Source organism: Mya arenaria, chromosome 2 (genome assembly GCF_026914265.1).
Source record: "Mya arenaria isolate MELC-2E11 chromosome 2, ASM2691426v1".
Lineage (NCBI taxonomy): Eukaryota > Metazoa > Mollusca > Bivalvia > Myida > Myidae > Mya > Mya arenaria.
The window spans coordinates 37,068,588-37,095,549 of record NC_069123.1 but is presented as its reverse complement, the minus strand read 5'-3'; the positions used below and the strand labels follow the sequence as shown (position 1 = coordinate 37,095,549).

The following is a 26,962-nucleotide window of genomic DNA, read 5'->3' as shown; positions in this document are numbered from 1 at the left end:
AATTATGTTGTTGGTGGCAAAATAGGCGAACAAACGTATATTTCGGTAGATTTGGGTAACCCCAGAATGGTACAAAAAAGCACTGATTTCTAGTGTTTCACGACCCCCAACACCATATATGGGGAGAAAGTTCCACATGTGTATTAAACACTTAACAACGCTAGAAAAAAGTAAAAATAGCCAAAATAGTTGAACCTAACCACTGTGTATTTGATTAATTGACTTTATCCGATGTAGGTGTACAAACAATGCAGTGAAAATGTTAACAAAAAGGTAGAAAGGTATATCCAGCATGTTCATTCTGTTTATTTAATCACAACTCATTCAGCTTCGAAACCTTCATATATGAAATGAAGCCAATGGTCTGAGATGATATAACCATGCTTTGATTCACTGTTATTTACCATTTAAAATAAATAGGGCCTGTAAGAAAAAGAAGGCATTTCCTTATGGGTGTCAATTGCAGTTATATTCTTTATTTGTCTACTAAACAGCTGAAACAATCGTAAATGCGATTTCAAAGGAAAGATTTGTGTCTGCAGTTTATTCGAATACGTCATAGTAAATTTCCATTTATCCGTCATTTGCAAGACGGGAATTGAAAAATATTATAAGTGCCTTCACCGACCCTGAAGGAAAGTACAGATGTCACTTCCAGGCGACAAAAAATTGTTTCAAGATTACCCTTACTGATTGTTTAAAAACGGCATTTTAATATTGTCAGCCACATGAATCAGTCATTTTCTTGAAACATTTTGATAAAAAGGGTGTAAACCTCTCTGTATTTAAAGTTCTTCTTTCTCCCTGCTGTTGGATCTTTGTCAAAATAAGTTTCTAGAAGTGAAAAGGAAGTTTCGAACAGAAACAGGTGCGTCATCGTTTTAACACTTACTTCGATTTCAAAATAACTTAAGTGCTTTTCCATGTTTAAGCAGAAGAATGTGTTTGATATCATGTTTTTGGGAATAGCTCTTGATTTTCAGAGACAATCTCATGAATGTTTTAATCTGAAACAAATGTCCTTCTTTTGCTTTTAGTAGTTGCTTTGCTTTATGGCAGCCTGGCAGCGTAACGAAAGCAGGATGACAGCCTTGCAACCTAGATGAATAAAGTCAGCCGCATGGCAGCATTGCAGAATTAAAACAACAACCTGTATGACAACCCGGCAGTCAAACAGCAAGGCAGCGTTAGCAGAATGACAGCTTGACAGTCTAGCAGCGTAAAGTAAGCAGCCTGACAGTCTGGCAGCGCGAAATATTCAAAGTGTATATCTTAAAACGGCACAAATGCATGCAATACACAAATATATTTGATATAATATTTATGCGATATAAAATATGTGTTCAATATACATTTCAACACAATATTTCACTTTTAATTTCAACTACCAGGCTTTACGGACATGTTGATGCTTAAATATACGTTCGTAACTAACCATTTTTTTCGAAAGTTTGCAAGTATTTTATCTCTCTGCACATATATTCCATGTGATACAATGTCAGACTAAACTAAAGTAACTTGTTCATATTGACAGCAAAAGTCATATGCTAAAGGCCATGTGCGTTTAAAGAAATTGCTGACGACAAGCTCTACGGTAAACAAATGAGGGTCAAACTAAGACACATTAAACACGTTGTGATTATCTGAGGTAAACATGTTGAAAGATATTTGTCGTGATCATTTCGCCATATGGCAGCCAGCAATAATTATGTGTAAAGAATTTATTGAAAACTATTTAACGTAAATCATGAAAACACTTCAAGGAATAAAGCGTTTATGAAAACGTTCATAAATATTTTATAAAAATTGAATAATTGAAACATTCAATAAATGCGAAAACAAATCTTAAAGTATACAACAAATTAAATGAGCATATATATCGTAAAAAAGCAGGTGCATATAAGCTATATATATATTTTTTACAGAACATAATATAAGCTCAGCAAAACCGTAAGGTCACACCAATGTTTTAATAAGAGCGAGCATAGGTGCATTCCTCGGCGTGTCATAGTATATGTACCAGGAAATTCGCGGGTTATATGCATATCAAGGTATATAATGTGTGCATGCATTGATTCCACAAGGTTTTTCTAATGTGTTTATTTTGCTTTTATAGACCATGTTTTTATATTCATTTTTTAATCTTTAACCTATATTTTAATAAATCAGTACACATACGTTCGTTTTTTATTTCACAATGAATTTTATTTTTTTTATTCTTAATAATACATGTTATCATGACCAAGTTCGCTGAGGAAATATATTGCGCTTCTTAAATTAAACTTAATGTTTGAATCAGATGGGCACAATATAAAGCAATGCCCTAGAATAGTACATGAGAAATATAATTAAATGTCTCATGCATAAAACAACCAGGTGTAACAAGTCCATTTCCTCAATCACTGTCAAGTGATTGTCCAATAAAGAAACATAATAGATAAAAATCACCGTCTCTGGATAAAATTTATGACGTTCCGCCTTTTCTTTTACGGCGTTTCGGCAGACATATTACGCAAAGGCTTGGTGAAATATAATGCTGTGAGCGTCCTATGGGGGATATAACTGTGTTATCATCCCGAGATATGAGTTAGGGATGGAAACTCGTTTGGTCAAGGGATACAGGAGACTATCATTGTCGGTCTTGTGTATACAGAAAGACATTAAGCAGATTGGTCAATTATCTTAACGGATGGAATTACAAATATCGAACACCGCATTTGCAATGGGTAGAAAATTACTTGTTACCCTGATTTGTATTTGAAATGAGAACCTCAACTCAGTACAACTGAAGTCATTCGAAGTCTGCCGTTTCGTATCTGAATGATGTTCTACAACCTGTTGTTATACCGTTCATGCAGCAGAGTCATTGTGTTTTGCGACAAGACAATGCAAGAACTCACACCGCGTGCCTAACTATGACGTTGACATGCGAATGGTGTTCGAGGTCTTAATTGACCAGCAATGTCCCGGGACCTTTCTCCAATTGAAATCTTTGGTAAAAGTTAGGTAGTCCTGTATATAGGCGCCTTCGACCCCCGCACTCAGTGCAGCGCTTACAGAGGAGTGTGACGTTCCTACAGGCGAATGGTGTTCCAGTTCTTGATTGACCACCAATGTCCCGGGACCTTTCTCCAATTGAACGTCTTTGGTAAAAGTTAGGTAGTCCTGTATATAGCCGCCTTCGACCCCCGCACTCAGTGCAGCGCTTACAGAGGAGTGGACGAACATTCCACAATCCCGTATTGAGACACCAATTAGTTCGATGCGTATTCATGTTAGGCATGTGTCAGAAAAAATGAATGACATATTCGATACTTAATGTGCAAACTGGAATTTCAATACGTTTGATTTTATATTCTACTGAGACAAAATAACTTTAATGAGATTTATTTTAACAATATATTTGTGATTACATATGTCTAATGAATTATGTACAAAATGCAATTACTAACAGGTCTTTTATTTGTATTGTTTTAACAAAAATACAACCGGGGCGTTTCCTTTTCAATTCAGTGTAAATCTCCAATCAATCTGAAAAAGGCGTGTGTACTGACATTTATAGTAAACTACTTTATAATATATCCCGAGATTGGTCATAACTGTTAAATATTCAAATTGTGTCGTTGAACACGATATTGTATTTATGCCTCGTTTGTGGTTCTACAGTTGGCATTAGATTAAAGACAGCTTCACTGTCAGAGACAATTGATATAATCGTTTACGAGACCTTATTATTTAGCATCTCACTGCCGAATACTTCTTTGACAGTATCGAATCGAGCGGACTCATTTCGAGACACACTACTTAAATAGTGTCTAGGAATTGACACTGCCTGTGCCAATTGTTGATGTAGAATGGCAGCATGGCGTTCTATCTAATAGTTTTAAATCAAGAAGAACATACTGCTTAATATCAAATACCTGAGCTGTAGTTGCAAGAATGTTGTCATTGCTAATCAAATCATTAGTATGTTTATAAACGATAATATAAGTTGTGCTTATCGCACTTTTTCGCTCGTTAAGGTACACATCAGCCCTTTGTATAAAAATGGTATTAATTTGACCTTTGAAAAAAATGATTGACACTGAGTGATGAACAAAGAAGTACGACAGGTGCATGTGCTCTTAAAATAAGAAACTATTAAAGAGGACGTCCAGTGATGGTAAACCCACGAGACTCAAGGTAACATTATTCGTTCGATATATTATTTACGTCTTCAGTATAAAAGTATAGCCCATGTTGAAATAGTAAAACAATGCAATTCTGAGAGCTTATGTGAGAAGTCTGTATGATGTTTGTAACTTAACCCATTGATTGTGTGATTTATAATGTTTCTGCTAGTTAACGGGCGTTCTAAAGGACGATAAACATAGGTAAAATTATAAAGTTCCGACTTAGATTGTTTTATAAAGAGCCATTGCCACCTTTTAAGATCTTTTAAAGGCATTATGTCTGAATCAATATCGGGAATATGACATCACTACTTAACGAGTGTCGTCCAGCAGTTTAATCTTTAATGTTTACGAAAAGTAGGTTTCTGACTTTGTAAAATTTCTTAAAGTAACGTACACATAAGTTTGAAAGTTAAGAGTTTTTATTATTTAAATAATACCACAACAAGAAGAAGATTGATATTCAGTCAATAGTTCATTTTCAAATTTTCTCCATTTATGTGTTAGCTTGTATTTTATCTAAATCATACAGAGACAAGGATGAAAGTCAAACGCATTTGAAAAATCTGATGGAAAAACACTCTTCTGTTCATTGCGCAGTCGTTGGTTAATATTTTCTGACATACCTAATCACATTTTTTTCAAATCAATTAATCCGTCTGGAAATATGAAATAAACCAATAAATATGTATCAAATTAATGGCGTTTTATTTCCTTAAGACGTTTTTCGTAAAAGTCGCTTTTGTTAAAACTTTATTTATTATACAAGGAATGAAAAGAAAGATAAAGTAACTAATGCTAAGTCACTCTCATCTATGTGGAAACCGGAAAACCCACAGACAACCCATTGGACTGTTTTGAAACCACCAACCAAACACACAGGCGTCCGGGCCGCCGGGAGTATATTTGGCGGATGCTTTCGAACAATTCTAAACAGTGTCAAAGAAAGTAGAATCCGTTGCTTATATGCTTCAACACAGAAGGGAACAAAACGTATTTAACAGACCAAAAATATAGCCGATGATAAAGTCCAAACGTTATCTAAAAGGTATTATTGTTACTATGATGAGGTCAATTGCATGCTTCATTTTACAAGAACAATTGAGTCATTTTCTTAAATAAATATTGTGGAGCCATTGTCACCGTAGGGGAAATATAATCGTATTAGTCAGTACAAAACTGAAGTTTGTGATACGAGAAATATTTTCATAGGGCTCAGTTTATTAATGTACAAATCGAACGGAAACGTGAATGTTTCGTATTAATGCAGATACTATCTCGTTCATTTGACTGTGTGGCATTTCAATGAATCGAATATTCCCAGTAGCACATCGTAACTTTATATCTCGGTAAGTCTGTTAGGTTTTATCTAAATCAAATTGTTTTGTGTTATGATACGGATGACTTGACATACCTGTATTAAAAGTATCAAAATTGAAAGTCATCCAAACATTGTTGTTATTTGCTCTTTTCTTCTTTTCAATACCGAGTGCAATAATTGAAAAGGATAATGCAGTTCACTGGCAGCCAGCAGTATAAAACGTAGGTAGGTTCTCTGTCTCCCTGTTATTTTTAAATAAGTATTTCTACAATATAAAAAGGATTGGTTTTCTGTTATTTTTGACCAATCGATTGACAATATGCTAACTTTTAATAGTGAAACTGTTATAAAATGGCTGCTGTTAGCTGCAAGGTTTTTGGCCTTTGCGACAACTTGACCACCCTGTGCTTCAAATTGCAAAAGTATAAGGTACATCATTGCTATTATGAGAAGCCGCAAGGGTAGTCTATATATTCGAAACAAACCTTTTCGTTCACCCCACTGTTATGGTAAAACATTTTATATGGAAGGTGAATAGACATACGATGGTCATCCTTTGAAAATCGTTTCCTATATATATAGCTTTCAAGAAAGGGGAACGCTTATCAACATACAGAAAGTAATTCGCATTAGCATCGGTTCGCGTGTCAAGTATTGATAAAAAAAAATCTTCAGTTTTGTTCATAGCTACTTACAAAACTCGAAACGCTTCTGATTATGCTATATTCCCAGACTTGACCCTTTCTACCAAACGGTACAGGTACCCAACTATCATCAATCTAACTATCATCAAACTTACCTATACTCTCGCTCTGTCTACTTTTTTTTTCATCCATCCATCTTTTTTTTGTTACCCAAATCATCATTTTTATACACTATTTCAAACGCTTTCTTTCGTTCTCTTAAGATAATATTCTGCATGTTTTCATTAACAACATATATACATGTAATTAAAATTGTCTAACCTTCTCATTACTCTGCATAACGTGTAACTTAATTCTCACGGAGAGAAACTTTATAAGCTATGCTTTCGTTTCAATCCGATTCAATATATTAATGCAAATACTTAAATTATATTTAACGTGTATTATATGTTTATAGAGATATGTTGAATAAAATATGTTTAAACCAAGAATTGATAAACATACAAGACAAGGGCCAAGAAATAAAACTTTATCAATCGCTTTTATATTTTTTTCGATTTGATAAAATCTTCTTATAATTTGACGTTTTAATTCTGTTTTAATAACATGAACTCCGCTGTTTCTATTGAATGTTAACTCGAAATCACAGGCGTCCACTTTTTTACGCTACATAAAAATGTAAATGTGTGTTGTGTGAGAAACATCGCTACAAAAATATCCAGAATAACTATTTAGCGAACTGAATAATATTGCGTATTTCTGTCGTTGCTACGAAAAACTTATTGTCACCAGAAATACATTGTACTTACATTTTTCTTAATGTGTACTTTATCCTTCCAATGGAATAATCTCTATAATATAATGCAAATATATTATAAAACTAAAACATAATAACATGTAAGAGCACCCAAATGAATCAGAATAAAATTTTGTTCGCGTAAAAGTTATTCCTGGCTCATCGGGACATATGAGTCTTGAAGATAGAATTCCTCTCGAAACGTGTTTGATCGTGTGCTTTTGAAAGGTGTAACATAATTACATAAACTCTTTTCACAAACTCAATCGTAAAAGATATATAACATTGAAACACTTAGAAGGATATACAAGCCTATGGAAATATTAGTACATATTCGGAAAGGAATCGTGTGCTTTTGAAAGGTGTAACATAATTACATAAACTCTTGATCACAACTCAATCGTTAAAGATATATTACATTGAAGCGCTTAGAAGGATATACAAGCCTATGGAAGTACTAGTACATATTCGATAAGGAATAGCCACGTCTGGAATATGTCACACTTAGGTTTAAAACTAGCGTTGGTATATTTATCTGTAGTCTTAAATATATATGTTTTCAAATGGCAAACCAATACACTGCTTTATTAATAGATCAACTTATTGAAAGTTTTGCGCCGATAGTTTAACAATAAGTGACTACTACCTAACTTTAATTTAATGTATTAAGAAGACAAATACAAAGACATACAAAGTAAACTACTGAATAATATATGATAAAGATGATGGCCATTTTCTAAATTTACAATAGGTGTGTCCTTTTACGGATGAAAAACGATATATTTAATGGATTTTCCTGAAATAAGTTAATTGTTTCTATAGTTAAATGTTTAAGACAGCTTAATGATGAGCTAGACAAACAGTTCAGTATTGAACCAAGACTTTAACACATTGAGGGCGGATATGATATACCCATTTTGAAAACATTCATTAAAGCTTAGAATTTATTCCGCTTGTAAATGTTTGATGGATTGCTACATATCACAATCTTAAATTGTGAGAAGACATGTTTTGTAAAATTGTAGAGGCTAATAATATCATCAATCATTCCAAAAGATACATATTAGATGCCGTGTGTTAATATGTCATTCGTCAAGGTTCATTACAAACATTATCAACAGAAAAATGCAAAAAAAAGATGCTCTTAAAGAAAGCAGAATTTTGTAAAGTTTATCTAGAGAAAGGAAGAATGCAAGATGTCTTGTCATTATTTCTAGTTTATTCTTAACGGTGACATTTAATACTAAACTAAAAAATTAATGCCCTTGCACAATCGAAACTAGATATCGTTCACATTTAAATATTTAACAACGCTTTCTGCGGTCGAAGTAAACAAATTCAGTTTATACACCGAATGTCTCGAAATCACAATTCCGTGAGAGCACATAATAGCTTCGTAGACGTATCAGAAAAACGTTATCCGTGTCAAAAACTTTTTTTGCAGTTGTTCATTTTCAAAATAAAATGTTCAATTGTGTATACATAAGGATTTAGGGTAATCTAGGCAAATTCATTTACCAAGGACAGTTTCAAATAAAAAAAAATCGATAAATATGGGAGGAAATCCTACCTTCCTGTACCTCAACGACATTAATCTCGGCGAATTTATATCGCATAACACTGGTTTAGTTAATATAATTTATAAATATTGATAGTTATCAATTATAATATCCCCTTGAGTAGTAATTTGTCAAACTATTCCAGAAAGTGAAATACGCATAATGGTGATTGTGTATTCAGTATTTTCAAATGGACGCTTGAAATATAGAAATGTATGTAAGGAAATGAAGATCGGACTGAATAATGAGTTTGTAAAAGCAAAGTAGAAATGTTTTATCTAAGATATAATCAATTTTTAGTTCAGTGATAGCAACTTTAAGAACACATATTTGAATAGTTTTATTTGATACATGTTGTGGTAACTAGGAAACTTGTAAAAACTTGCATGCAAACTTTGAACCTTTTTTAAAATTGAAAATAATTTATAGATAGAATACATTCATAATATTGGTTGCAATAAACCTGTTGAAATCGAAAATGATACGAGTTTAACATACAACACTTGGTTTGTTAATGAGATATCTGCGTCATGGTAACACACCCTTAACTTCCCAGTTTCGAAATGGCCGTAAAAGAGTTGTTACGAAACAATGTTGTACCTTTGACGATGATGATGAAGTTTCAAATAACAGAAGCTTAGATATACGAATAATAATGGCATGCCTGCAAATATGACCCAATACAAAAGAATACTTGGTTTTACATTAAGTGCCAATGGCAATGCTGCTACACAAACAATAATAATGCTGTGTTGGTATTATGTTTGTGTTTTATTACATATCAAGCGTTTAATGTTTATTTGGTCTAGAGCATTTTGCATTTTAACAAGATCAGAACCCTTAAGTAGCTTGCCACAAAACTACACTGGATTGAAAGAGTTCCTGTGAGCTGATGTAGAGCCATAAATGCATTCTGAAACGACTACGGAGACGACCGCTATAACCCAATTTGGTTTATGCTAAGATAGGCATTGCATTCTTTTTTAAAGATATCATCTTAAACGATCCCAATTATTTCAAAATATTCCGTTTTTTCTTTAAAAAAACAACGGTGCTATAACTCGCAGAGGCACAACAAGCATAATGTTAACGAGAAATTTAGTGATAAATGGAAATAACAGAATCCATATAATTATGTCCTCGGGAGGACAGATTATCTGATAATAGTTAACGGGCATCCGATACAACACTTCAAGCGACATCAAACCGCTGGTACAGTCATACTTTATCAGAACATACTGAGTCTAGTGTTGAATAACAACAATGTTCAACACAGAAATAGCGCGCTGGATAATAGAAGCAAATCAAGTCTTGCACCTGCATTGTCTGGCATCTCGTAAAACACTTGGCCAATAACATGTAAAAATAATATGGCGTCAAAAATATAGTTTATATTTCTTGATGTCAAGATAAACCTAGAGAATTAAAAATAAGTTAATATCAAACCAATTTGGGCGAAGTAGATAACGTACTTGTTCGATATTCACCACCCGTCGCCCGTCATCTGTCTTTCAAAAACGCCTCGTTTAAAGGAGTCGAGGAACATTTGCAGCAAAGGCATATGTTCGTCTATTTTGCTATTTAACAAAAACGAAATTTACATCGTGTCTATCAATGAAAATTATGGATGTTGATATATTACAACGCCGTCATAGAAAATATGTCAACAACGACCTAACGTCTATATATCTGTTTTAAATATTACCAAGTTGTGCAATTTTTATACGTACACACACAAGTCAATGACAATAGCTCTTCTTATACGATATTTTGGTCATATAATTACAGTTGCATAATTGTCTATGCTGACCAACATTCCAATTTGTCATGAATGTACAGCCATGCAACAAAAAGCAATAGGACGTGGTGTGATTCCACATGACAGACACAAACCCAACATATGCACCTGATATAATTTGTCCTGTGACTCTTGCAGTTAAGCCGTTCATGTAACATGAAACAGACTAAAGAAAATGTTTTAAACTGATGACGTTCCGCCTCTCGTGTAATTTCATATTCCAACATACTCCTTTTGTTGTTTTGACTTTTTACAATATAATATTGAATATACATTCTAGTAAATGGAGCCTAATGCGTTTATGACATTGTTCATTTGCAAACAACCTAACCGGGAAGGGAGGCATCAAAGGTGGCCAACAAAAACGAGGGGAAAAAAACAACCCAGCCGAATTAAAATTTAACTATTACAGTGAGATCAACTTTTTGACGAAGATAGTTTAAAGTTTTGCTTAAAAGCCATGTGCTAAAAATAGACCCGAAAATGCATTTCGCAGTTACAGCAAGTTACATCGCGTATAAACGCCCGGATCTTTTAATCAGACAAATGAAATCGCCATACGAACTTTCCGGAAACAGTGTTTGAAGCGTTTTCGGTGTAAACTCCGGCTGAAACGGTATCGGCAGTGGGAAAAAAAACGTTGTACAATACCTTAAATCGAACTAAAATCCTGCTTAAATCTCAGTTGAAAACAATATGGCGTTTTAATAATTAAAGCATTTGTATAACTTTTCTTGTTACATATTAAACTTCTATAACCCCGTCTGTTTTGTATCCATATCATATGTCATATGACTTTGAAATACTAGTGCTGGCAAAATATGTTTTGTAAATAAGAGTGGATAAAAAAACATGGTCGTAAAGGAACATACTTTTTGTGTAGGCCAATCCAGTACCCTATGTAAGATCCTTAAATACCCCCTGCTTATTTACACACACGGATATTTTCAATTACAGCATTTACTCATCTGCTTTATTAAATTCGGTGAATATTCATGTTTTTGCACAACATTGACATCGAAAAACTCAAAAGAGATCATCTTCTTATCCCATTGAAGCTCGAGATTAAAATAATGGTAAGAATATATAATTTCAGATTACAAATTTATCTTAGCTGAATAGAGCGAGAATACAAATAAACAAAATAAGTTTTGTCGTTTTGCATAAAGTTATTGCATGTATGCATATTATCACAAAAACATGTACGCTTACCGTTATTGCCCATGTGATTAGTGACTGCTTGTTTTAAATCTTCATTAACCATATTTATACCAAAATAGGGACACACTGTTAGCCTTCCATCACCAATGAAGAGCCTAACAAATACTCGACACGAAAGGAATTTGCGCTAATGCCTTCGAACTAAAGCGGGCGCTTCGCCTAGAATCTGCCTTAAGCCAAACTTAGAATTATTGGAATTATATAGTCGATAAACAAAGAACTGAACGTGCTATATTGCATAGAGGTAACGAGGAAAAAACAAATGATACTACTTCATAGCAAAATGGAAATTGATAATCATAATCGCAATGATGTAAACAGATCATTATTTTCTGTATAAACAAGCTTAACTGATTCTTGGCAAACAATGGGTATTGTGCATGTTTCAGACAAATTATGCACACATATAAGGAATTAAGAGACTATATGATTGGATGAGAAAGATCGGAAAAAGACGAGCAACATGAGGAATAACTCTTAAGTCTTTGGAACTTACATGCATGAAAATAAATAAAAATGTTTTGATAAATAACTGTTCATGTATAATCGATTTGTCTTTCTTTTGGACGATGTATGAACGGCGATAGCCATGTGTCAAATATTTGGCTAAAGCGTACACTAAAAGTCGAACGTGTATTGAAAAATTCAGAGAATATTTGGGTGACACATGTTATTTATATATATATATATATATATATAAGGTATTTATGCACTGTGCTGTTTGTAGAGTTTCGTGCTGTTCTATGTTTCTTGTTTGTGAATTTGTGTTCTATGTCTTTGGCGTTTGCCCATTGCCACTAAACCGGGTTTATGTTTAAACTTTTTGCTACTGAGCATGTTTCTGTAGCTTTTTGCATATATATTGCTTGCATAAACACAAGTTTACAGTTACATATAGTTTTTTACATCGCAAACAACAAGTAAAAATGTTTATGATTCGCTGTGAGAAATCTCATACAGTCACAGAAATTGCTGTTAAAAATTGTTTTGAAACATGACGTCGGCCTACTCATTTTTTGTACAAACATTTGCATTGGATATTAAAAACTAAACCACCAATTCCAAATTGCATAAAAAAAGTATACTTAAATCATGTTTTTCTCAATAAAAGCTTTAATGGCCATCAACATCAGCCTTATAAGTTTAATGTGTAGAACTGAACAAACGAGCAATTTGTAAATAAAATCAAGAATATCAAGAATGTTTAAATATTTATATATGTTTAGCGATTGAGCGATATAAAATCGAAACATAAGACAGAAACCGAAACGGCATGGAAACCGTAAATGGAATTCTCAAGTCGCGAAATAGTGTGCTACTGCGATCCAAATTAGACATAAGGAAATTTTTATTTGGGGGGTTTAAGTTGGCATTGATGACAGATTAAAATGAAACTAAGTTTTTTACTCATGTAATGTGTACAGCATGCTTTCAATTGAATATTGTTTATTATATAGTGCATATATATTATAGAAACAATACAGAGCAATATTTTAGTGCATACAATGAATCAAAATAAAAAAGAAGTTATCAGTTCTCAGTTATCAATATTCTTTTATCCATTAAAAATGTGGTTATATGATTCTTTCGTTATCATTTACTGACCTATGTTTACCCAGAAAAATATAAAGCGAGAAGGGAAGTGTAAACAGGCCCTTGAAATTGGTCGTATCCGTCTTGTTCAATACCAAGGGGATGATTTGTGTAATTCAATTCCTCTCGGAACTGTCATTTGCATTGTCTGGGTTATGACGTATTTGCAAGACAAATTGTTGTATTTTGTCCAAGTCACAGATATTCCTGGTTCATCTGGCGGTCTGATTGTTGAAGAAAAATTCGTATTGGCGTTGTAGAAATAGACGTGTTTGATCGGCTGTTTTTGAATGTCACATGATGACATGACTTCTTGATCCCAAACTCAATCGAAGCATGATGAAGGGTATTAACACCTAGGGAGGTACTCATACTTATTCAAAAGCGTCATACGCACGTCTGGAATATGCCGTCTAAATTAGAAGGCAGAATAAGTTCTTCTCCATATAGATTACCATGTATTATTAAGAACGACTGTTTTAAGCCAACAGTTTGAAAGTAAATGAATACTACAGTTACTAAACAAGTACAAAAGACATCACTGGTAGACTTCATAATAGTATATAATACCGATGATGGCCATTTTGTAAATATAAGAGTGTCTATATATGACTTAAACGCATTTTTTTTAAATGAATTAGTTGAGTTTATTGTTAAATGCTTTAGATAGCTCAAAGATGGCCTATACAAACAGTTCAATATATTCTTAATCCAAGACTTTACCACATAACACTGCTTGTTAATAGATAATGATGCACCAATTTTAAAAATAAAATAAGATATTTATGTGTTACCGTGTCACTCACCAAGGTTCAAAACAAACATAAAACACAAGAAAGTGCGAAAAACGTGCTAGTAGATAAAGCAGAGTTTGGTAAGGTAAATTTGGTAAATTTGTAATAACTAGTTTACTCTCAGCGTTAACAATAAACACTTAAAAGAAAAATTGGCATTGCACAATCGAAACTAGATATTGTTCCAATTTTAACAATCCTTTCTTCAATCGAAGTAACATCTATAGCTCATACTCCAAATGTCTTCAGATAACTTCAAAATAAGAACCGTTTCCTGGGAAATAGCTTCGTATACGTATCGGAAAATCGTTATCCATGCCGTCAAAATTTATTTTATACAGTAGTAGTTGTTTTCAAAATACAATGTACATATGTGTATACCTAAATTCTAAGCAAGTGTATCTACCAAGGAGAGTTTCAATGAAATATTTTCAATGAACATGAGAAAATCCTACCTTCCTAGGCTTTCAAAAACTTCTACACAATATACCTCGGCAATTTTATATCGAAATTACTACCTAAATATTACAATATAGTTGGTATGCTCAGTGTCTAATAGGTAATTTAATATATACAATTTCTAATAGGTAATTTAATACATACAATTTCTAATAGGTAATTTAATACATACAATTTCTAATAGGTAATTTAATACATACAATTTCTAATAGGTAATTTAATACATACAATTTCTACAATATTGATATTTATCCATTATAATAATCCTATTGAGTTGTAATTTGTGAAGATATTCCAGGAAGTGAATTAACATTACGAATGAAGATCTCAAATAGATTATAGCAATTTATGTTAGGAAAAAGGAAATCCAACAAATTATGAGATGCCAAAGCGTATCATAAACGTCTTATACAAGCTATATTTAATTAGTCTAGTGGCAGCATCTAGGAAAACGTGTATTAATAGTTTGATTCAATTTATGTCGTGGTTACTTGGAAACTTGTAGAAGCTTGCATGCAAACATCTTATCACTTTATCAAATTGAAAGCATTGGTGAATAAAATTCATTCATTATGTTGGATGCCAAAATGTCTTGAAATCTACACTTAATTACAAAGGCCATGGTTTGTTAGTTAAATTTGTGAGTGATGGTTGCACACCCATTACTAATGCCGGGGTCCGAATGTGGTAAAAAAATGCAGTATTTATTGAGCAACAGTAGTAAAGGAAGTGTGTTGTATCCTTGAAGATGATAATGAAGTTAAAAACTGATAATTGTTGTCATGCAAAACATAAGCAAATACCAAAGCAAATTATTAATTTTTATATGAAGTACCAATGAAGTTACCCAAGCAATTAATTATAATGATGTGTATGTGCATCGCTTCGTTTTTTAAAAGATATCGTCAAAGACGACCCTTATGTCCTCAAATTCCTTTATTTTTTCCTTCGATAAACAACGGTGCTAAAACCCGTGGAAGCACAACAAAAATACCATTACGGAAATATCTTGTGATAGCTTGATATAATAGTATTTATCTAATTACGTCCTCGGGAGTTCAGAATATCTGGTAATAGTTTACGGGCATCCGTTACACCACTCGGATATCCATGCCACTTAGCAAACCGCTTGTACAGTCTACCTTGATCAGCACATAATGAGTATTGAATAACAGAATTTTGCAACACTTTTATAAGATACACAAGTAAAGCACGCTTGGGCTTTTAAGTAAATAATCACGTCCCGCACCTGCTTTTTCTGGCATCACGTTAAACACTTGGCAACATGTAAGTTTAAAACTGCGGCAAAATAATTTGCCTTATATTTCTTGAAGCCAAAAATGGTCATGTGTATGGTTTCCTGATGATATGTCAGGCAATAAAGCCAACAATACAAACTTCTGATGCGAAACGAAACATGATGCAATCATCGCAAGTGACAAAACCTTTAAAAATTCGTATTTAATTGCAGACGCTGTAAATGAAATTGACAAGGGATTTAATTATACAGTATACAAAATATATGGATTAGCAATATGTGGCTGGGAAATCATTTTGAATTATCTATCGATTGGAATGCCATAAAATCAGATAAATAACAGTGAAAATATCGTCATATTGAATTTTGAATCACATGTTATTTTAGTTCGATATGAGTTATTATAGAAAACAAGTTTGAATAGCAATTTTGAACGATTAAGAGCTTTTTGTGGAAACCACTAGTAGCCGGAAATTACAAGAATATATACACATATTTACAAGGCTTATCCATTATCCACTAATAGTAATATACACTTTCATTATCAGGACTAAAAGAACCCGAACATAATTTAAAAGATTGCAATATAAAATATATAGATATATCTAAGTTAAGTTATTACGGTTTAAGCTAATTCGATATTTTTTTAATAATTAAGCATCTTAAAAATAGGTAGCAGCTATGAAATGCAAAAGAGTTTGCTTTAAACAACGCAATTAAGTTCAAATTTGTAATGCGATGCTTTCGAACAAGTGTAAGCAATGTCAAAATAAGTAAAACCCGTTACTGATATGCTTCAACAAAGAAGCGAACAAAACGTTTTTAACAAACCAAAAAATACCTAAGCCGATGATGTTTTCCAAGCGTTCACTTCTATAATACTTTTGTTACTATGATGAGGTCAATTGCATGCTTCAATTTACAACAACAATGGAGTCATTTTCTTCAATAAATATTGTGGAGCCATTGTCACCGTAGGGTAAATTTAATCGCATTAGTCAGTACAAAACTGAAGTTTGTGATACGAGCAATATTTTCATACGATTGAGTGTTATTATGAACAAATCAAACTGAAACGTGAATGTTTCGTATTAATGCATATACTATATCTTTCATTTGTTTGACTCTGTTTGGCATATCAATGAATCGAATATTTCAAATCAATTTCCCAGTAGCACATCGTAACTTTATATCTCGATAAAGTCAGTAAGGTTTTATCTAAATCAAATTGTTTTGTATTATGATACGGATAACTTGACATAGTTGTATTAATTATCTTGCAAAAAATAAACTTCACTGATTCATCCGTCGAAATGGAAAGTCATCTATATATTGTTGTTATTTCCTCTTTTCTTCTTTTCAATACTGACTGCAATAATTGGTAATGATATGCATTTCACCTGCACCCAGCAGTATAACACGTAGATAGGTTATCTGTCTCCCCGTTATCTATAAATTAGTATTTTTACAAACTAAAAAAGGATTGGTTTTCTGTCATTGTCGGATAACTATTGACCAATCGATTAACGATATTCGAACTTTTAATAAGCTTAAACATTAACCTGTTTCAAAATTGATGATGTTATCTGAAAGGTTTTCGGCTTTTGCGACACCTTGATCACCCTGTGTTTCAAATTTCACAAGTATAAAGAAGAGCATTGTTATTATGAGAAGCCGCCAGGATATCCAAAACTATTCGAAGGAAGTTTAAAACAAACCTTTTCCTTCAACCCACTTTAATGGTTCATCAGTTTGTCATTCTTGTTTCATTCACTATTGTCCAATCGATTAACGATATGCTAACTTTTAATAAGTCTAACAGTTAAACTGTTTCAAATTGGCTGCTGTTCGCAGCAAGTTTTTTGGCTTTTGCGGTAACTTGACACCCAGTGCTTCAAATTGCAAAAGTATAAGGTTCAGCATTGCTTTTATGAGAAGCCGCAAGGATAGTCTATATATTCGAAAAGGTTGATGGTAAAATCAGTTTGTCATTTTTGTGGAAGTTGAATAGACATACGATGGTCATCCTTTGAAAATCGTTTACTATAGCTTTCAAGAAAGGGGAACGCTTATCAAAACATACAGAAAGTAATTGTGTTACTGCCTTTACTCGCATTTGCATCGGTTTGCGTGTACAATATTGGTAAAAATACAAGACAAATGCCAAGAAATAAAACTATATCAATTGAATTTATTATTATTTTCTAGAAAACGCAATACACGGTGGAGTAATTTGCTAAAAATATCATGTTTCTAAATAGTATTGCAAATCACTGCATAGTTTGTATCATCGTATGGTCTTGACAAAAGCAGAAATACTAAACTAACAATTTCATTTAAAGATATTTTAAGACATTATGCATATCTCAACTATAACTTCAACATCAGCCCTAAGCGCTTAGCATGTCAAGTCTATGTTGCGTGTGAAATAAAGGCACACGAATAGCATTCTTGAGCAGTGTAACGCGATAACTTTATTTTTGTTTGGACTTCTTGAAATTTGTAGGAAATAAAACGCGGGATTTCTAAAATTCTAAATAAAAATTTATTTAAGTACTTATTTCTCCTAAGTACTACGTAGGCTAATGAGGTCCAAGTCATTAAAATGAGATTCACGTTTTTAGTATTCAATTTTAGCTTTTAAAATGCTTAAAGCCTTCTAATAATTTGACGTTTTTCTTTTTGTCCACCACTATGACATTTTGTATAAACATTGTATGTTCCGTCATATTTCTAAATGCATAATAATTAAACTAGCGAACTGAATAATATTGCGTATATTTCTGACGTTGCCACAAAAAACTTATTGTCACCAGAAAGACATTGGACTTGCATGTGCAGAGTTGACAGTTGGCATTTAAGTCGCCACTGTGTACATACAAGCGAAAAGACAAATTAAAATGAAACTACGGATTACTGACTGAAAGAATACCAAGGAAAAAGATAAAGCGAGTACAGAAGCGTCAGCCGGACCTTAAAGTTTGTCACATCAGTTCAGTGGTGATGCATCGTGTAAATTACTCTCGGAACTGATTTTTGCAATGTCTGGATTACGTAATAGAAAGACAAATTGTTGTATTTTGTTCGCGTGAAAACTATTCCTGGTTCATCGGGACGTATAAGTCTTGAATATAGAAATCCTCAAGAAACGTGTTTGATCGTGTGCTTTTGAAAGGTGTCACAAAATAACATAAACATTTGATCACAAACTTAGTCGTTAAAGATATATTTCATTGAAGCGCTTAGAAGGATATACACGCCTATGGAAGTACTAGTACATATTCGAAAAGGAAAACCCGAGTCTTGAATAGCTCATTTTAGTGTTTTTTGTTGTCGATATTTGTGAGCAGCGTGTGTACGTCTTCTTCCTGAAGATTACACTGTTGCATTTAGAGACCATCTTATTGATTGTTTAAAAATAGCATTTTAATATTGTCTATGCCAGCCACATGAATCAGTCATTTTCTTGACACATTTTGATAAAAAGGGTGTAAACCTCTCTGTATTTCAAGTTCTCCTTTCTCCCTGCTGTTGGATCTTTGTCAAAAAAAAATTCTAGAAGTGAAAAGAAAGTTTCGAACAGAAACAGGTGCGTCATCGTTTTAACACTTACTTCGATTTCAAAATAACTTAAGTGCTTTTCAATGTTTAAGCAGAAGAATGTGTTTGATATCATGTTTTTGTGAATAGCTCTTGATTTTCAGAGACAATCTCATGAATGTTTTAATCTGAAACAAATGTACTTCTTTTGCTTTATGGCAGCCTGGCAGCGTAACGAAAGCCTTGCAACCTAGATGAATAAAGTCAGCCGCCTGGCAGCATTGCAGAGTTAGAACAACAGCCTGTATGACAACCCGGCAGTCATCCAGCAAGGCAGCGTTAGCAGAATGACAGCTTGACAGTCTAGCAGCGTAAAGTAAGCAGCCTGACAGTCTGGCAGCGCGAAATATTCAAAGTGTATATCCTAAAACGGCACAAATGCATGCAATACACACATATATTTGATATAATATTCGTGCGATATAAAATATGTGTTCAATATACATTTCAACACAATATTTCACTTTTAATTTCAACTACCAGGCTTGACGGACATGTTGACGCTTAACATTAAATATACGTTTGTAACTAGCCATTGTTTCGAAAGTTTGCAAGTATTTTATCTCTCTGCACATATATTCCATGTGATACAATGTATACAACAAACAAATATTCAAAAATATTGAAATGCGACGAAAACAGGGTGCAAACAAAGTCAACACCAGCGATTAGAAATGTTGGCAATCATTAAAGGCCTTCTGTCACTCATTATTAATTAGTATATCTTCAAGAAGAAAGTGTGTCCAAGCGTGATATGCATATACATGTTTTATATACTGAATGGGAATGCAATATTTAGTCTTAAATCAGAAATATTGACCGCATAAACACCAATGCAAGACATAACTCGGAAGAGCTTTTTTCATAATTAAAATAACCTCTTTTGAATACTCAAGGTAGTAGGCAAAGAAATGACATTGAGGGTTGCAGAGATGTGTGTATTCAATGAAAATGCACTATTTCGGAAGTTCTTACATTAAATCAGCAGTAAGCCGTAATTAATTGTAATTACAATAGGTGAAAAAGGAGATATAAACATTGGCTGGGCCAGTTAGTTGATATTTTACAAACAATCATGTAGACCCCTAAACACTTAATAGATGTAAGTTAATATGTACATACACAAAATATCTGGTTATTCGACTGCGTCGCATAAAACCATTTATTTTTGTAAATTCATACATACAATCTTTGTTCATTACGAATGTAATTATTAGAAACTTAACCTGTTTGCTGATGTACCCTATTGTTTTTATAAACTGTTAAATTAGTTTGTGAGGGAACATTAACTTGATATTTAGTTGTATGCAAATCTTTCTTCGACAAGAGCTGAACATGTATTTAAGAAAGAATCATGCAACATCATTTTTCATTGTCTGATTTACCTAAGTCGGTCATCACCTGAATATATTTTTTTATATAACCATACACCATAAAACGGTTGCGGAATGATTCGGTACGTTAATTGTTGCATCTACTAGTACTACTACTACTACTAGTACTACTAAGCAATTGCCTAACATCGGCCCTGTTCCGTCACACGAACTCCCTTTAGTTTTTGTACCTTTATTATGTCAAACATTTCTGTGGTATTCTTCAGTGCGTGCCACAAGTTTCGAGTCGATGCAAAATATGCTACAAATGTCTGTGATTTAGCAAGAACTGTCCCTATTAATTTTAAAATTTTCCTTAGAAACATACGCAATATCTTATACCAGAAAAAAAATGCATGTACACATATTGATGGACTCTCGGTTCGGTTTTCACAGAAACGTCCGCCTCTTTCAAATTCCGTTTTGATTAAATCTGAGCTCATTTAAATGATAAACACCGACAATAATGCATTTAATGCCTTGCGTGCACGTATAAAACTATCTAAAACCATATCAATAAATTGCTTACAATTTTTAACCAAAAATTGTATGCATAAGCATATTGATGACGGTTAAGTTAAGCCTATTTCAGTGTTGAGCAATCACAAAAACAGTCTAAAAATTCATTGCTAGCATTAAAATCAACCAAGAGTTTTACATGATCTTTAACAGCGTAGTTTCAATGTGAAAAATGCCCTTATACAAAAGACATCGTGTAAAACAGATTAAAAAACAACACCTATTAAAATCGATCAGGTTTCCCGAAAAAAATAATATTAATTAGAGGGTTCAATTTCTTGCAAAGTCCGTAATAGGCTATTTTAAGTGTAAGTCATTGCGGAGAGATTATAAGTGGCATCCTTACCGTACATAGCCAAAGTTTATGTTCATAATTTTTTACAGTTGTATATATACATGCAGTAAAATAAAGCGTACTTAGCTCTTAGTAACTCTCGACATCGTCACTCAAGCTCCCGGATTTCTTTGATCACTGTATGTATTCTTGAATCGCTTTATATATGTAAATCTAAATAAAGTAAGCGAGATACCGTGATCATTAAACGCATCGGGGCACTCGTTTGAATTCATCTTAAAACATCATATACCTCCAAGTTTTATTTCTTCAGTTAAAGTTTATTTATCCGACAAAGAACTGTCAAGTACGGGTTCTCATAAAATCTGTAAGACGTCATGGATTTGAAAAGATGTGATATTGAGAACAATCCAATGTGAATTTTATCTTTAGCTTATTGTGTTCTGTTGTGTGAAGATGCGTTGCCTTTTTAAATATAATCGTACACTGTAGGTTATATGTAACAGTAATTTGACCTACATACCAGAAACCTTCGAATATAATTAAAAATACGAACTTGATTTAATTTAAACATGACAACTCTTAACAAAAATGATTATTAGTACGTTTAGGTATGAGCGAATTTGACCTTGACAAGAGACATCATATATTCTAGCATACAAATATTCATATTTTTTTGGCCAAGAAGAATGCTTTATCTTGGATATATCGATTTCGCAACGTCTGATTTATCAAAAATTGTCACAGAATAAACTTCCTTTTAGTGTTTATCAAAACATACCATGTCGAATAATAATGTTCTGTCACTTGAGATTCCGTGCCAATAATAATTTCATACGGAAAATATGTATAGACGGAATTTCTGATGAGGCTAACAAGGGGCAAACGTGACGTGAAGCTGCAAGGAAGACGAAATAGAAAAAAAAACATAAGACAGAAAAAGGTTTTTTAGGAAAATCATTTTAAAAATTCAGATGCCATATATTGCACTGTCGAATATATTTTGTATGATAGCCCTGACTATCTTTTCCAAACGTGCTTTAAATATCTTCTTTTTAAGAGACAAAACATATAATCGAACTCAAATCACATAATTAAAAGAACAAATTATCGATAATCTAACGAAACTCATAATCATAGTTGACATTGACCCTGTTAAATAACCACATTCTTGCTCAGTTTCACGACAGTTGGGGAAAGCATGAGGATACAACAGTGTTCACGAATAAATGTTGACGGTTGACGCATGCCGAACAATTACATACAACGACAAATCACAATAGCCTAGTATTGGCAATTTGTGCTCACTAATAAAAAATGAACAGTATTTCACCACTTGATCTTAAATAACAAAGGTAGTTATAGTTGAACGACTGATATGTAAGAGGGTTGGTACGTCACGCATTTATTAACAAACACATGGTTAGAGCTATTGTTTTAAATGGCCAGAATTGCGTGTGATTGGTTCTAAGGCCGATACGATATTTAACCCTTTACTTCTCTCTGGGATATCATTAATTGTTTAAAACCCTTAAAGTTATTGTGTAAATGTAATATTGAGCTGGTATTTAAAAGACGCTTAATGCATATAGCTGTAATTATGCCAACTCATTAACGCAATTCACCAACACGCTTTACATGTACCATAAACTGAAGTAACTTGTTCATATTGACAGCAAAAGTTATATGGTAAAGACCATGTGCGTTCAAAAAAATCGCTGACGACAAGCTTTACGGTAAACAAAAGAGGGTCAAACTAAAACACATTAAATACGTTGTGATTATCTGAGGTAAACATGTTGAAAGATATTTGTCGTGATCATTTCGCCATATGGCAGCCAGCAATAATAATGTGTAAAGAATTAATTGAAAACTCTTTAACATAAATCATGAAAACACTTCAAGGAATAAAGGGTTTATAAAAACATTCATTAATCTTTTATATAAGTTGAATAATTGAAACATTCAATAACTGCGAAAACAAATTTAAAGTGTACAACAAATTGAATGAGCATACATATCGTAAACAAGCAGGTGCATATAAGCTATATATATATATATATATATATATATATATATATATATATATATATATATATATATATATATATATATATATATATATATATATATATATATATACTTGTACAGAACATAAGACAAGCACAGCAAAACCGTAAGGTCACACCAATGTTTTAATAAGAGCGAGCATAGGGGCATTCCTCGGCGTGTCATATTATATGTACCAGGAAATTCGCGGGTTAAATGCATATCAAGGTATATAATTTGTGCATGCATTGATTCTACAAGGTTTTCTATAGTGTTTATTTTGCTTTTTAGACCATGTTTTATATTCATGCATTGTTTAATGTTTAACCTTTATCTCAATAAATCAGTACACATACGTTTGGTTTTTTAACAATGAATTTTAATGATTTTATTCCTAATAATTCATGTAACCATGACAATGTGTTATTATAAAGCTAAGTTCGCTGAGAAAATATATTGCGCTTCTTAAATTAAACTTAATGTTTGAATCAGATGGACACAATATAAAGCAATGCCCTAGAATAGTCCATGAGAAATATAATTAAATGTCTCATGCATAAAACATCCAAGTGTAACAAGTCCATTTTCTCAATCACTGTCAAGTGATTGTCCAATAAAAAACATAATAAATAAAAATTACCGTCTCTGGATAAAATTTATGACGTTCCGCCTTTTCTTTTACGACGTTTCGGCAGACATATTACGCAAAGGCTTGGTGAAATATAATGCTGTGAGCGTCCTATGGGGGATATAACTGTGTTATCATCCCGAGATATGAGTTAGGGATTGAAACTCGTTTGGTCAAGGAATACAGGAGACTATCATGTTCCGTCTTGTGTGTACAGAAAGACATTACGCAGATTAGTCAATTATCTTTACGGATGGAATTACAAATATCGAACACCGATTTTGCAATGGGTAGAAAATTACTTGTTGCCCTGATTTGTATTTGAAATGAGAACCTCAACTCAGTACAACTGAAGTCATTCGAAGTCTGCCGTTTCGTATCTGAATGATGTTCTACAACCTGTTGTTCTACCGTTCATGCAGCAGAGTCATTGTGTTTTGCGACAAGACAATGCAAGAACTCACACCGCGTGCCTAACTATGACGTTCCTACAGGCGAATGGTGTTCGAGTTCTTGATTGACCAGCAATGTCCCCGGACCTTTCTCTAATTGAACATCTATGGTAAAAGTTAGGTAGTCGTGTATATAGCCGCATTCAACCCCCGCACTCAGTGCAGCGCTTACAGAAGAGTGGACGAACATTCCACAATCCCGTATTGAGACACCAATTAGTTCCATGCGCATTCATGTAAGGCATGTGTCAGAAATAATGAAGGACATATTCGATACTTAATGTGCAAACTGGGATTTTCAATACGTTTGATTTTATTTTCTACTGAGATAAAATAACTTTAATGAGATTTATTTTGACAATACATTTATGATTGCATATATCTAATGAAATAAATACAAAATACAATTACTCACAGGGCTTTTATTTGTTTTGTTTTTACAAAAATACAATCGGAGCGTTTCTTTTTCGGTTCAGTGTAAATCTCCAATCAATCTGAAATGGCGTGTGTACTGACATTCATAGTAAACTACTTTATAATATATCCCGAGATTGGTCATAAATGTTAAATATTAAAGTTATGTCGTTGAACACGATATTGTGTTTATGCCTCGTTTGTGGTTCTACAGTTGGCATTAGGTTAAATACAGCTTCACTGTCAGAGACAATTGATATAATCGTTTACGAGACCTTATTATTTAGCATCTCACTACCGAATACTACTTTGACAGTATCGAATCGAGCGGACTCATTTCGAGACACAATACTTAAATAGTGTCTAGGAATTGACACTGCCTGTGCCAATTGTTGATGAAGAATGGCAGCATGGCGTTATATCTAATAGTTTTAAATCAGGAAGTACATACTGTTAAATATCAAATATCTGAGCTGTAGTTGCTAAAAAGTTGTCATGGCTAATCAAATCGATAGCATGTTAATAAACGATAATATAAGTTGTGCTTATCGTACTTTTTCGCTCGTTAAGGTACACAACAGGCCTTTGTGTAAAAATGGTATTAATTTGACCTTTGAAAAAATGATTGACAATGCGTGATGAACAAAGACGAACGACAGGTACATGTGTTCTTAAAATAAGAAACTATTATTTTAGTTAACGGAAGTTCTGAAGGACGATAAACATAGGCAAAATGATAAAGTTCCGATTTAGATTGTTTTATAAAGAGGAATTGCCACATTTTGAGATCTTTGAAAGTCATTATGTCTGAATCAATATCGGGATTATCACAATTTACTACTTGAAGGTTTTCGTCCAGCAGTTTGTTTTCATTAATGTCTACGAAAAGTAGGTTTCTGCCTTTGTTAAATTCCTTAAAGTTACGTACACATAAGTCAGAAAATTGAGATTTGTTTAATACTAAAATAATACCACGAATTGCAATAAATCGGTATTCAGTAAACTTGTTCTTGTAGACAGTTGTTCATTTTCACATTTTGTTCATTCATGTGTTTGTATTTCATCAAAATCATACAGTGACAAGGACGTAAGTCAAACGCCTTTGCAAAATCTGACAGAAAAAAACATTTTCACAAGCGTTGGTTAAGATGTTATTAAACATTTAATCACAACTAATTCAAATCAATTATTACGTCTGGAAATGTGAAGAAAAACAATGAATCTGTATTAAATTAATGGCGTTGCACTTTTCCTGTAATTTCCTAAAGACATTTTTCGTAAAGGTCACTTTAGTTTAAACTTTATTTAATTTACACGGATTGTAAAGAAAAATATAGTACCTAATGCTAAGTCACTCTCATTGAGTTGGAAACCGCAGAACCCACGGATAACCCACTGTCCTGCTTTGTGACAACCAACCAAAGTCACATGCGTCCGGGCCGGGAAATGAGCCCATAATGGTCTTCGTGGTGAAGTGAATGTTCTTACCACTGTACTATTACTCGACAACCTTCAACTACACTGGCAAAAAACTCTTTGAAAACAATCTTAGCTGAATTTTAGAAACTGATATATATCAGCAGCACGGGTGTTCCAATTGTAGTTATGAACGATATCTAATTAAATTTACCTGTATCAAAATAAGTACGCTTTTAATATGATTGTTATAATTTATTTATATTTATCATTTCAACAATTTGAATAGTATGTATGGTTGGTTATTCGTTTAAACTATTTTCTTTACATAACGATGTCATTGTTAAAGTTTTTTTTACATGCAACAATTGACTGTAGTATAAAACAAAAACAGGTTCTAAACTAACCTTGTTTAATTTAGGTAAGAATATTACAATAGTATATCTTAAGATTCTGTAGATTCCCTAAGGCTCCCTATAGTTTCGTTGTCTGTTGTACAGAGTCACATATTTTTGTTAATACATAAATATACATCATAATATAACTGTTGTTTTAGCTATCGTGTAACTATAGATCAACATTTCTATAGAGACAGTACAAA

At 33.0% G+C, this 26,962-nt stretch overlaps 1 protein-coding gene across 3 annotated transcripts in view; it reads right to left on the bottom strand.

Moving 5' to 3' along the window:
• LOC128218821 (synaptotagmin-15-like) overlaps positions 1-26,962 on the bottom strand; it is a 198,956-nt gene that overhangs the window by 110,327 nt on the left and 61,667 nt on the right. Inside the window, exon 1 of one of the 3 annotated variants that reach the window (XM_052926550.1) lies at positions 11,503-11,630. The exons of the other annotated variants lie outside the window; for them this stretch is intronic. Within the exon in view, the coding sequence (XP_052782510.1) occupies positions 11,503-11,554 (52 nt within the window). The 5' untranslated portion in view covers positions 11,555-11,630. Of the gene's footprint in view, positions 1-11,502; positions 11,631-26,962 lie in introns of those variants that run through there. 3 annotated transcript variants of the gene reach the window in all.